The sequence below is a fragment of the Rhynchophorus ferrugineus genome, unplaced genomic scaffold, assembly GCF_030347505.1.
Source record: "Rhynchophorus ferrugineus isolate W39M unplaced genomic scaffold, kcgeb_rfMv2 rfM11, whole genome shotgun sequence".
In the NCBI taxonomy this organism is placed as follows: Eukaryota; Metazoa; Arthropoda; class Insecta; order Coleoptera; family Curculionidae; genus Rhynchophorus; species Rhynchophorus ferrugineus.
In genome coordinates, this window is record NW_027472590.1 from 5,633,751 (window position 1) to 5,646,674 (window position 12,924).

The 12,924-nt window shown below is 34.8% G+C and overlaps 1 protein-coding gene across 2 annotated transcripts in view; it reads left to right on the forward strand.

Annotated features, from left to right (window-relative positions):
- The window catches only part of LOC143204705 (phospholipid-transporting ATPase VD), a 36,984-nt gene that overhangs the window by 976 nt on the left and 23,084 nt on the right, over window positions 1-12,924 (forward strand). For both annotated transcript variants that reach the window (XM_076417433.1, XM_076417432.1), the window contains exons 3-4: window positions 232-415; window positions 470-931. In XM_076417433.1, the coding sequence (XP_076273548.1) occupies window positions 232-415; window positions 470-931 (646 nt within the window). The remainder of the gene's footprint in view (window positions 1-231; window positions 416-469; window positions 932-12,924) is intronic.

Below are 12,924 nucleotides of genomic sequence, written 5' to 3' on the forward strand. Positions count from 1 at the left end.
TTTGTATAGAACCAAATATTTTCTGTTATAAGTGTAGCAAATTGTATTTTATACAGCCAAAAGCCATAGCCAAGTTTTGATTCAGGCTTTTAATTGTGATTTATTTTAAAAATATTTGAAATATTTTTACAAGTATGTTATTTAAGTGATTACCGATTGTTTCAGATATTACATGTTTTTGATAATATTTTATTTCACTAATCTTAAATGTTATCATCGATTTCGTTCTAGGCTCGAGGGGCCACCAGAGAGCCTTCTCCCAAGGTCAGATTTCCGAAGTATCGGGGGTCGGATCCGCGAAACCCGGTCATTCCAGGGTGGGTTCCAAAACCGACTTTATCCTACCCCCGGGCCATAAGGATACCGATAGTATCGAGGGAGCCACGTCTAGGATAAGCGCGAAAGGACATTCAAGGTGAGTGATGAACTCGTCGAAATATACGGTTAGAGTTTGATCGTTTTGTTTCAGGCAAGCTTCTAGATCTGAATCAATATACACATTACGGAGGACAGCGCCCCCGTCCCTATGGCGACGGATCCTCTACATCTTAACGCGTCGCTCGCCCAAGTACGACCAGGAGGAGCGGTATCGCGTCGTGGTGCCGAATCACATAGTTCCTCCGAAAACCCCGCGGAAAGACCACCCGAATGGTCGACGGCCCAACAATCGTATTCGGACCACCAAGTACACGTTGCTCAGTTTTCTGCCGCGCAATTTATTAGAACAGTTTCACAGGGTAGCAAATTTGTATTTCATCTTTATAGTGTTGTTAAATTGGTTCCCGGCCATAAACGCCTTCGGTAAGGAAATAGCGATGATTCCTGTTGTGTTGGTGCTCGGAGTGACTGCTATTAAGGATTTGTTCGAGGATAGGAGAAGACATGCTAGTGATAAAAACATCAATAACAGTACCTGTAGGATATATAATAGGTGAGTGCTCTGTGCTATCTGTTTGCAATAAGTACTTACATTCCGATGAAATCAATAAAATCGCTACAATATATAATAGGCCAGTGCTTTCTCATTTTATAAACAATCTTTTTATGATTTTGTTCATTATATCGTTTAATTATTATATCAGCTGAATGCCAAAAGCAGCATCATTATTTCTTGTTTTATTATTAATCTTTCATTTAGTAACTTTATCATTTCCGTGAATATGTTCACTATAATACATTGTCATCATATAGTTAAGTGTCAGAAGAAACATCAGTGCTTCCAGTTTCATTAGTGTACATTGTTTTATTACCTTTATAATTTTTTCATCAGATAACATGTTTATATCATAAAATTTCATGATATACTGTAAGATGTTGTATAGTTACTGTATAACTAATCCCACTGATCAATTGAATTGAGTCCTAGTACATACTTTTAAAATACTTTATCCTCATTAAAACAAAATTTAGATAAAATCAATAATATTCCGAATCTTGTCATAATTTCATTACAAGTTTAGATAGTTCATGTTGGAACATCAGTATCAATCAGTAATATTTAGATGTTTCTCGTATTTTGGCGATATAATCCACATTTTGTATAAATTTTCAATACTATGAAGTCAGCAATATTTAACATCTCAACATATTGAATTATTTATGGTAATAAATTCATTATTAGCTGTTGGACCCTTAAAGATTTACTAATAGATTCCGATGAATTCAGTACTGTTCAGATATATGTCATATTTCATCACTGCCTAGTTTTTATTTCTATGAAATCAGTTATATTCAGATGTTTCCAATAGTTTGAAGATCTAAGTATCTCATAGTTATAATATGACAAAATCAGCACTGTTAAGATATATTTCATCACAGCTCACTATTAACCACACATTTGAATGAAACTGTTATCAATAATATTCATATTTTTTCAATATTTTGAAGATCAAAATAGCTTATATGTATAATTTGACAAAAAACACATTTGATAAAAGTAATGTTCATATACGTTTTATATTTCCACTTTTACACTCCCACTTTTAACGTTATATATGAAAGCGTTATTTTGAAATCAGTAATCTCCACATTTTCCCAATATTTTGAAGGTCCAAATAATATCATATATTATATTATCATATATTATTATTATTAATATCACATTCCTTATCATAAAATCAGTGATATTTTCCCAATATTTAAATGTGTATCTCAAGCCTGTAGTTTGATGGAATAAGTACTACTCATATGTCATTAATGCCATTTCATTCGCACTTTAACGTCACATGATGATTCTAATGACTTCATCAGAAGTCAGTAATATATTTTTCTCATGTTCTAAGTACATGTTTGAATACAAAAAAATTTGAATAGTTCATAATTAATTTGGATTACATTTGGATGAAGTCAGTAATATTTCCATAATTTGAATATACATTTAAATGTTGTATAGTTCAGTGTCTCCAGTTTTATGGCTAATTTTTGGGAGATTTTTTGTGTTAATTAATCCAAATATAAATATGTATTTTGCCAACAGCCTGCTCGTTATTTTATGGAATTGTTTCGTAATCATATGCTTAAATAAATAAGTTCTATCCCGAATATATATCTGATGTTATAAATAAAATTATACACATTATTTTTGCTATGGGTTTTTACGAACTATCGAGTTACGCTATTTGCTCTTAAATATTATTATTAGCAGTTATTTCGCAGATAATACGTCGAGCCTGTGTCCCCCATGAAAATTCAAATAATCAAGAGCGCGATTATAGATAGAACAAGACATATCGACGTATGCGGTTTGGAGAATTCTATTAAAATTATTTATTTCAAGTTCATAATCTAGCCTTTCTTATTCTGTTAGAACTGAATTAGTTTAATTTTTGACGGAATGGTAAATGCGATTAAGAACATGTGATTTGTCGATGTGTATAGAAGAATTTCAACGTAGCAAATACACAATTTACCTATACATTACTGTATAATAATTAATTAGGCTTATTGACGCTATCGTGTACGCGATTAAGTAGGAATTCCTCCAAATCGACATTGAAAAATATAAATATTAAGTAAATCTCCATGGACATGTGATAAAATTAATTACGTTTACTTAAATTTAGTCTGTGCGTCGAATGACGTTACCAGCGGTAACTTAAAACATTCCACTTATCAGGTAAATTCCGTTGTGCCACGTAAAAACAACGAAATTTGTTTAAATCCATTGTTAATGTTTGTTGTCGTTCAACCACCTCCCTTAGGCATAGTTTTGAGTAAATATCGCGTTACCACAAAATAAAAAAAAACAACAAATGACAAGCAGAAACAATTAATATTCTTTTTACGATTGGTGTGTTATTTGTCATCTGCGGGGGCATTCATTTCGCGTTTCGACTGACGGGAATTTGGGTCGCCATCACGATCATGAATTTATTACGATATGTGCGTCGGGTCATTAAATATGTACCGCGATAAAAGGTGAAACATTCACCTACACTGAAGATATATCACTGTATCGATCGTACCCAGGCCGTTTACCCCCCTCCGGCTATCGATCGGCCATAGATGTTTTACCGTACAGAAACAACAATGACACATGTTAAGATGATGGAATGAAATACACGACATTTCGGGTTTTGTATGTCCTCGACCGCAACGTCGAGATCGGTGGTATGCGTTTTCATTGCGGTTTTGAAAACGGTTTTCAGCTTATCAGTACGGTTTATCAAACTCTTCATTCGACGAAAATTTCCTCCCAGCGAGTATACTTTTGAGATCTGAGAACAGGAAATAGTCGCTTGTGGCCTGAACTGGAGAATACGGTGGATGAGGAAGCAATTCGAAGCCCAATTCATGGATTTTTGACATCGTTTTCACTGACTTTTGACACGGTGCATTGTCTTAGTGAATCGGCACTTTCTTTTTCTTCAAAAGCGGCCGTTTTTCGGCGATTTCGTCCATCAAACGGTCCAATAACGCTATGTAATAGTCGCTGTTGATGGTCCTTCCTTTTTCAAGGTAGTATTTTTTTTCACGCTTTGGAGCGGTTTCATCGTGTGCAATACACTCGGATGACTGCCGATTGGACTTCTGAGTGAAATGATGGAGCTATGTTTTATCCATTGTCACATATCGACGCAAAAACTCTTGTTTATTACGCTTGATCATCTTCCAACACAGTTGTCGTTCGACCTTCGTAGAGTAAAGACGTGTTTGGAGCGACGGTCAGTGTAATAAATTTGAAAGTGTACTACCTGTGCCACAAATGCGATTTTAAAAAATAAGTAAAAACCGTGACGACAATAACAGTGTTAAAACTGCGCGTTAAATGTTTAGTGAAAATGTGTTTAAAACGATGGTCACTGCAATAAAGTAACAAAGGTAAAATTTTGGGGGCTGTTAAGGGTCGGAGGTGCATCATCTGTACCACAAATGCGGCGTTATAACGGTTCTGAAACAAATACCGGTACTGAAATTTTTGTAAAAACGTGAATTAAACTATTCATTAAATAAAAATGATTAATAGAGAGAACCAGAGACTAAATGAGATGGAAACACAATCCTCAACGTCAGGTGAAGCTTATCTGGCACAACAGAATCAAATCTTTTGTCAAGAAAACCATAAGAGAACGCAAAATGAGCAAGCTCTCTATAATGCGTATATTAACGAAAAAACAGCCCGACGGAATCTGGAAATTGCACTAACAAATATGCAAAAACAATTAGATGCACTACAACTCCTAATAAAAAACCAAAACACATACAATCCAACTAGCATTCCCGTAGTGAACCAGTGCACTGAAAACAAATTGCCTGTAAACTATGAAACAGACGAGGAAGAATTGCAAAAAGAAGTAGGCTGGATAACAGTTAAAAGAAATAAGAAACGAAAAGCAAACTACACACCTGAAGCTTCACCACAACAACCAAAAACCATTAAAGCACAAGAATTGAATAAAGAAATAAAAGTGCCGAGACCACCTCCAATTATAGTAAGTAATGTCACAGACTTTGACTTGCTATATGAAACAATGAAAACAAATAATATACTATTTAGAGCAACAACATTAAACAATGGACAAATCAAATTAAACGCCGAATGTCGTAAAACTTTTACGAAAATTGCTGAGTGCTTGGAATTCCTAAAATTACAATGGCACTCGTATGAAGATAAGCAAACCAGAGACATTAAAGTAATGGCAAGAGGGCTTCCACCGACAGCTAAAACTACTAAAATAGTGGAAGAGTTAATAAAAAATGGACTTAAATGTACTGACGTCACAAATATCCTGAAAAAAGAACGAAATAAAAATAACAATGGAGAAATAGTTGTCCAGAAGAAGCCTTTACCACTGTTTATGTTATCATTCCAACATAACACGGACATAAAAGCAATTTATGAAATTAAACAAATTCTAGGAGTCGAAGTAAAAATAGAACCTCTTAGAAAGGCAAATCTTGTGCCACAGTGCAAGAGATGCCAATTACATGGACACACACAAAAATTCTGTAAAAGGGAACCAAGGTGTGTAAAATGCTCAGGAAAACACATCACGGGAGAATGCAAAAAACCCAAAGGAACAAAAGCGAAATGTGCGAATTGCAATGAAGCGCATCCAGCAAGCTACAGAGGATGCGTAGTTGCGAAAACATTCCAAGAGAGAAGAAATAAAATCAGTCAGGCTAAAGAGCAAAAAACAGTGACTCAAAATAAACAACCAAAAATGTACAACGAAATCAACGATGAAATGACCTATGCTCAAAGCATAAACCAAACCGCTCAAAAAGAAACAAAAAAAGAAGACGTTACAACCAACGAACTGCTATTGAAACTTATAGCAAAGCTGGACAACCAGGAAAAGATTATTGAATCGTTTTCTGAAAGATTACTTAAACTCGAAAACAATAGGGCGGTGGCCTCAAGAACTAAAAATGGCAAGTAAAGACATCCGCATCGCAATTTGGAATGCTAATGGGATTCAGAAACATCACGCTGACCTACAAGTATTCCTAGAATTGCAAAAAATAGATATTTGCTTAATATCTGAAACCCATTTGACAAAGGAATCCTTTATTAAATTTAGAGGATATTACTTTTACCACACCATTCATCCAGCTAACACAGCAAGAGGAGGAAGTGCAATAATAATAAAAAATAATATATGCCATCATCAAGAACCCGGACTCAGTTTAGCAGAAAATCAGGTAACGGCAGTAACTGTTATATCTAGCAAATACAGGGTTACATTAGCTTCCATATATAGCCCTCCAAGATACAACCAAAAAAAAGAAAATTACTTGAATGTTCTAAACAACCTAGGAGAAAAATTTATAATCGGTGGTGATTTCAATGCTAAAAATACAAGATGGGGATCTAGAATGACGACAACTAAAGGTAATGAATTACATAAAGCAGCTGCTGAGCTAGGGTGCAGTTACATGTCGACAGGAAAACCAACTTATTGGCCTACCGATCCAGAGAAAACTCCAGACCTGTTAGACTTCTTTATAGCTAGAAACATAACCACTAACTACATGGAAGTTGAAGAAAATTTTGACTTAAGTTCAGATCACACACCTGTGATTTTGACGCTGAGTGAAAACATTATAAGAAAACAACAAAATCCAACATTAACCAACAAGAGGACAGACTGGGAAGGATTTGTTGAAGAAATAAACAATCGAATTCAACTAAATGTTCCCCTTAAGACAGAAGACCAATTAAATTATGAAACCGAAAAATTCGTTGCAGACATCCAACAGGCTGCTTGGAATAACACTCCAGAAATTAAAACTTCAACCAAAGGAATAAATTACCCGAAAGAAATCAAGGAAATGGTAGCTGAAAAACGAAAACTACGGAAAAAATGGCAGCAAAATAGAACACCTGAAAATAAGAATATCTTAAACAACATAACACAAAGGTTGAAGAGGGAAATTTTGGAAATTAAAAACAATTCCATAAATAACTATCTACGAAATTTAACAGATGACAAGAACACAGACTACTCGCTCTGGAAAGCCACTAAATACCTAAAACGATCCTGTCTACATAGTCCTCCGATAAGAAACATGCATGGAAGTTGGGCACGCAGCAACCTGGAGAAAGCAGAAGCATTCGCTGACCATTTAGAGAAAACTTTCAAACCAAACGAAAGTGAAATTGAACATACTTTACCGGACATAGACGGCGAAAATTCGACAATTCAATTAACAACTCCGAAAGAAGTCACCAACGTTATTAAAACTAACATCAAGCCAAATAAAGCACCAGGCTATGATTTAATAACAGGGCAATTGCTGCACAATCTGCCAAGAAAGGGTATTATAAAGCTCACTAACTTAATCAATGCAGCATTTCGACTGAAATATGTCCCAGACGTTTGGAAAATGGCTGAAATAATAATGGTTCCAAAACCTGGAAAATCACCAAATGATATAAAAGCTTATCGACCTATCTCACTGTTACCGATGATAGCTAAGGTATTTGAAAAGCTCCTCTTGAAAAGATTAAAACCAATTATAGAGAGAAAAAAACCTAATACCAACACACCAGTTTGGGTTTATTACCAAACATTCAACGATTGATCAAGTGCATAGAATAACAGATGTTATTGAAAAAGCCTATGAAGATAATAAAGTATGCTCAGCTGTATTCTTAGATGTAGCACAAGCTTTCGACAAGGTATGGCACAAAGGCCTCGTCCATAAGCTACAGAAAATATTACCGAAGCAACACACCGAACTATTAAAATCTTACATCACAGCCAGAATGTTTAGAGTGAAACAAGAGGAAGCTTACTCTACAATAAAAGAAGCTAAAGCAGGTGTACCACAAGGAAGTGTACTGGGGCCAATTCTGTACCTACTTTATACATGTGATATACCACAAATCGAAAACATTACAATGGCTACATTTGCTGATGATACTGCTATTCTTGCTGTCGGAAACAATAGCGAAGAAGCAACCCGAAAACTACAACAGGCTACTGACGCTATAAATAAATGGACCCAAATCTGGAAAATACAAATTAACCAAAACAAATCTGTGCATGTTCAATTCACCTATAAACAGGCCGCGCTTACACCATTGACCATAAACCACACTGTCATACCATACAGCAATAATGCTAAGTATCTCGGAATGACACTTGATGCAAAACTACGGTGGAAGGAACATGTCAAAAAGAAAAGAAAAGAACTTGAGTTAAAATATAGAAAAATGTATTGGCTAATTGGAAGAAAATCTCAATTAACTATACATAATAAATTACTTCTATATAAACAAATATTAAAACCTATATGGACATACGGAATACAATTATGGGGATGTTCCGCAAAAAGCAACATAAATCTAATACAAGTTTTCCAGAACAAAGTCCTAAGAAGCATCGTAGGTGCACCCAGATATTACCGGACCATTTATTTACATCGAGATCTTCAGATACCGACTGTCAATCAAGAAATTAAAAGAATTGCAAAGAGACATGAGGAGAGACTTCACTCTCATGTTAATTTCGAAGTATTACAACTCTTGGACAACACCAAAACCGGACGCAGACTCAAAAGGACCAAACCATTTGAACTTGTGTAGTGTGTTGTAGTGTAGTGCAGTGAGGTGCATTAGAAAAAACTCAAAGTGTTAAAACAATTATTATTATGTTAGAGACTATGTAGGACTGATGAGTCCTATTAGATATATACCTAGATTTAAGCTATTATAAGGACAAATTGTAGGTTAGTCGGCAACGACTAGTAACAATGTATATAATTATAAAAAAAAAAAAAAAAAAAAAAAAATCTTCCAACACTGCTTCGAATCAACTCGTCATTGTTTTTGGTCAAAATTGAGCTCGCGCGGCACCCACTTTGCACACAGCTTTCTCATACTCAAATATTCGTGAATGATATGATGTACACGTTCAGTTGACATCTTTAGAGTGTCTGCTATTTCATTCAATTTTAATTTACGGTCATTCAAAATTATTTTGTAGATTTTTTTAATGTTTTCGTCGGTAACAACCTCTTTTGGGCGTCCACTGCGTTCACCGTCTTCGGTGCTCATTTCACCACGTCTAAACTTAACATACCAATCCTTGATGATTGATTTTCCTGAGGCAGTGTCCGGAAACTCTGCATCAAGCCAAGTTTTTGCTTCAACTGTATTTTTCTCCTTCAAAAAACAATATTTTATCAAAACGCCAAATTCCTTTTTATCCATTTTTTTCACAATAACAAAAGTTGCTTCACTCAAAATGCTATAATTCACAAACTAATGATCCGACAGCCATTAAATTTATACACGCATCTTTTGAGGGTTAGGGCTAACTAAAAAACAAACATCACCGAAAAAATTGATAAAACTCTTGACAAAACCCAGTAAAATAAGATGTAGATACCAATGGTATTAAAAAACACGTTCTGGACCATTTACACAAAGCTACCCAAACAAAAGAAGCTCATCGTATAGCTTTATCGTGAATTTATTGGGACCTCTGGAAGTGTGTATGTGATGGGACCGCAAGCAATCCAATCAAACAGTACGAATTGAATAATTGAAAATGTATCGTCTTATTCCTATTTTTGTTTTGTAAGTTTTGATACATCCATTATATAGCTCAGTCATAACTGACTCTCTCTTGATCCGAAAGAAAGAAATAGATGAGAAAACGGAACGTATTTTGTTGCCAACCCACCCCGTATATGTACACGTAATGAACATTCACCATCAAATTCGTCTGAATATTAGTATATCCATATTTATCTAACAACGGAGCAACTTTTAATCCATTATTTTATCAGGCCCCCCGTAGTCGCAGAAGAGAAAGTACAAAAAAATGTTAAAATACAATTTGTATAATGGAGCGTGTAGCCAGTACATCATTAGGCCGGAAGCCTGACGGTTTTGTCATGGTCGTTTACTTTGAAAGTTTACCAAAACGCGATAAAATCTCCTCGCGTTCAAAGCCCCATTTCGCAACGATAATGTTTGGCGAACTAGTCATCGTTTTTTCAGGTGATGTGTAAGATTAGTCGGGCAAAATCAAACAACTACGTTACGTAGAGCTTACACCCGTTACACAACGCGTAAAAAATGGTACGATAATGATTAGTCGATGTCGACAATCGATGATACCGCGGCAGTGGGTGGAAGAAAACTTCCAGCTTCAAACACTTGCAATCTCGCCACCCACCGACACTTGAATCGATTAATCATCTTTAAATTTCGGGTCAATCAAGCTGGGAGAGAAATTGGAACGTCTCGATACGATACCAATCGATCGGTGAACTGGCTCTAACGAGACCAGCCTAGTTTAATTTTAAAGTCTCAGTCACTCCGGAGCACTTATGATACATCAATACGGCCACATGTCAGACGACAATTAAAGAACAAGGGCATATCGTCATTTAAAGTGACCGTTTTTAAATATGGGTCTGATCTAGGCACTATTGATTTCGTAACTTATGTTTATAGTATTATAGTGTAATATTAATATTAGTGATTTCAACAGAATATTAGAATTCATAATTTTAAATACATAAAATTCAATCATGTAGAATCTCTATATTATTCTTCCTCATCCACCGTATACTCCAGATCTGTCCACCAGCGACTATTTCCTGTTCTCAAATCTCAAAAGAATGCTCGCTGGGAAGAAATTTTCGTCGAATGAAGAGGTGAGCGCCGAGACTGACGCCTATTTTTAGGCAGAGGGCAAATCGTACTACAAAAATGGTATCGAAAAGTTGGAGGGTCGCTATAATTAGTGTATCATCCTTGAAGGGAATTATGATGAACAAAAAAACTAATTTTGCTAAAAAAATGTGTTTTACTATGGTAGACCGGGGACTTTTCAATTGACCTGTTACCTAAATATTTTTGAATTCGGTACAACAGTAGATTTTATCACAAATTACAAATTTAAGCTATTTAGATAAGTATTCAAAATATTGGAAAAATTTAAATATTACTAAAATAAATCAACAGTAAGATTCTTTCCATACGTTGAATAATTGTTTTTGGCTCTAAATATATTTTATGAAATCGGTATTGTTCACGCATTTTTTAAGTTGAACCCTAAAATGTGATTCAGAAATATGTGATTCTTCCTATGTTCTAAATAAATGTTTAAATAATGAAATCAGTAGTATTTATAGTCTATTCAAATTTTTTTTACGTCAATACGTTATCAAAATTTGTAAATTCGTTTTAAAATCAGACAAAATGTCCCTTCTCATTTTATTCTAGTTAAAAAGAGACACAATGCTGTCTTATTAGTTCGGACACGTAAACGAATGAAACGAATGTCAAAGTAGTCCGGTTGTCAAACCTATGCAAAATTCTTGAAAGCAATAGTGATAAGAGGTTATAACTCTAATCTATAAACTATTGTAGCTGTATAATTAACTGTAGTTTTTAGATGTACTATAATATTAAAATAAACTATATTTGATAAAATTTTTGTTAAATTATTTTATTTAGATTAGAATTTTGTTGTATGTCAAAGCCAAACTGAACTAAAATTCAGAGTTGATGCGGCAACATTGCGACGTTTTGATGTCACAAATTTAAAAAACGTATTTAACAGACTATATATTTTGTCATATTTTGAACCAATAGCTATTATTAAATAATTTTAAAATATATTACTATTCTGATTTAACCCAACGTTATTCTGATGAAGTCAGTAGTATTCAGATTTAGATTCTTTCGATATGTTGAGTAAATGTTTTTGGCACTATTAATATTTTGCTGAAATCAGTAATGTTTGCAGTTTGCAGTTTTGTCATATTTTGAATGAGTAACTATTATTGAATTATTTAATGATATAGTGTTACTGTTCATGTTTAACCATTCTGGTGAAATAGTTTAGAGTTTAGAAGTTTTAATAGTTTATACATGATATCAGTATTTCTCAGGATCTTCACATATTTTGAGTTGTTGATAAATTACATGGAAAACATTACCTTTTTCATCTTAAAAGGTCGCTGATATATTTTGATGAAATCATTATTGTCCCAATAGTAAGTGAATATTTTTATTGATTGTCTCGTACCTCATTACTCTTTAAACCAACGTCAACTTTCAGTGCTTCCCCAAAATAATTTGCAATTATTCGCCTTAAATTTATATAAGGACTGTGAATTAATTTTGAGGGATTATCGCTACGTTTTTCTCGTACTCGACACAAATGTACGAGGACTATTTTTGAAGTATTTTGTATCCTCATATGTCCCTCGTTCTTCTTTAAACCAACGTCAACTTTCATAATTTGCCAGGACTCTTCTTAAATTCATTAAGGATTGTGAATTAATTTTGAGGGATTATCGCTACGCTTTTCGTATTATACCCAAAGTATTTTTGAATTATCTTGTAATAAAAACTTTGTGTGATATAAAATAAATACGAACATAATTTTACGTATGAACAGATGTTATGTAAAAACTGATATGGAAGTATTAAAGTTGTTTGTGGAAGAGTTAACTCTATAAATTTGATTAGAGATCGGACCCGGGCTTTCGGCGAAGCGCGGCTCTTATCTGTGTTTGTTCTTTTCGCCTTCGAAACCGCGTTTCACCATCTGAGATGATTTTTGGGTGTCGTATCGATATGCGGACTGCCGAACGATCGCCCCGTATCCGCGATAATTTCGAGGTAGAGTCGCCGCCAGTCGTCCTGTACAGTTAGTCCGCGTTTAATGTCAAGGCCAAATTACGCGAACAAGGTGAACAGCCCAGCGGTTGTGCATAGCCAATTGCGCGCTCTTAATATTCCGAAGCCATCGAACTGCTGTTATTCGGCTCCGGTCTTTCGAAATGGGGCGATACCATAAAATTCTGGTCCGCCAATTCCTCGACGGTCGATTTTCCAATGTACCGTACCGCCGGCGTGTGGACGGCTTTGGCTCCGAATTGGAGATGCCGAAGAAATATCGATATTTATATATTTTGGCTGATACATCGATATTTTTGCAGAGCATCGAA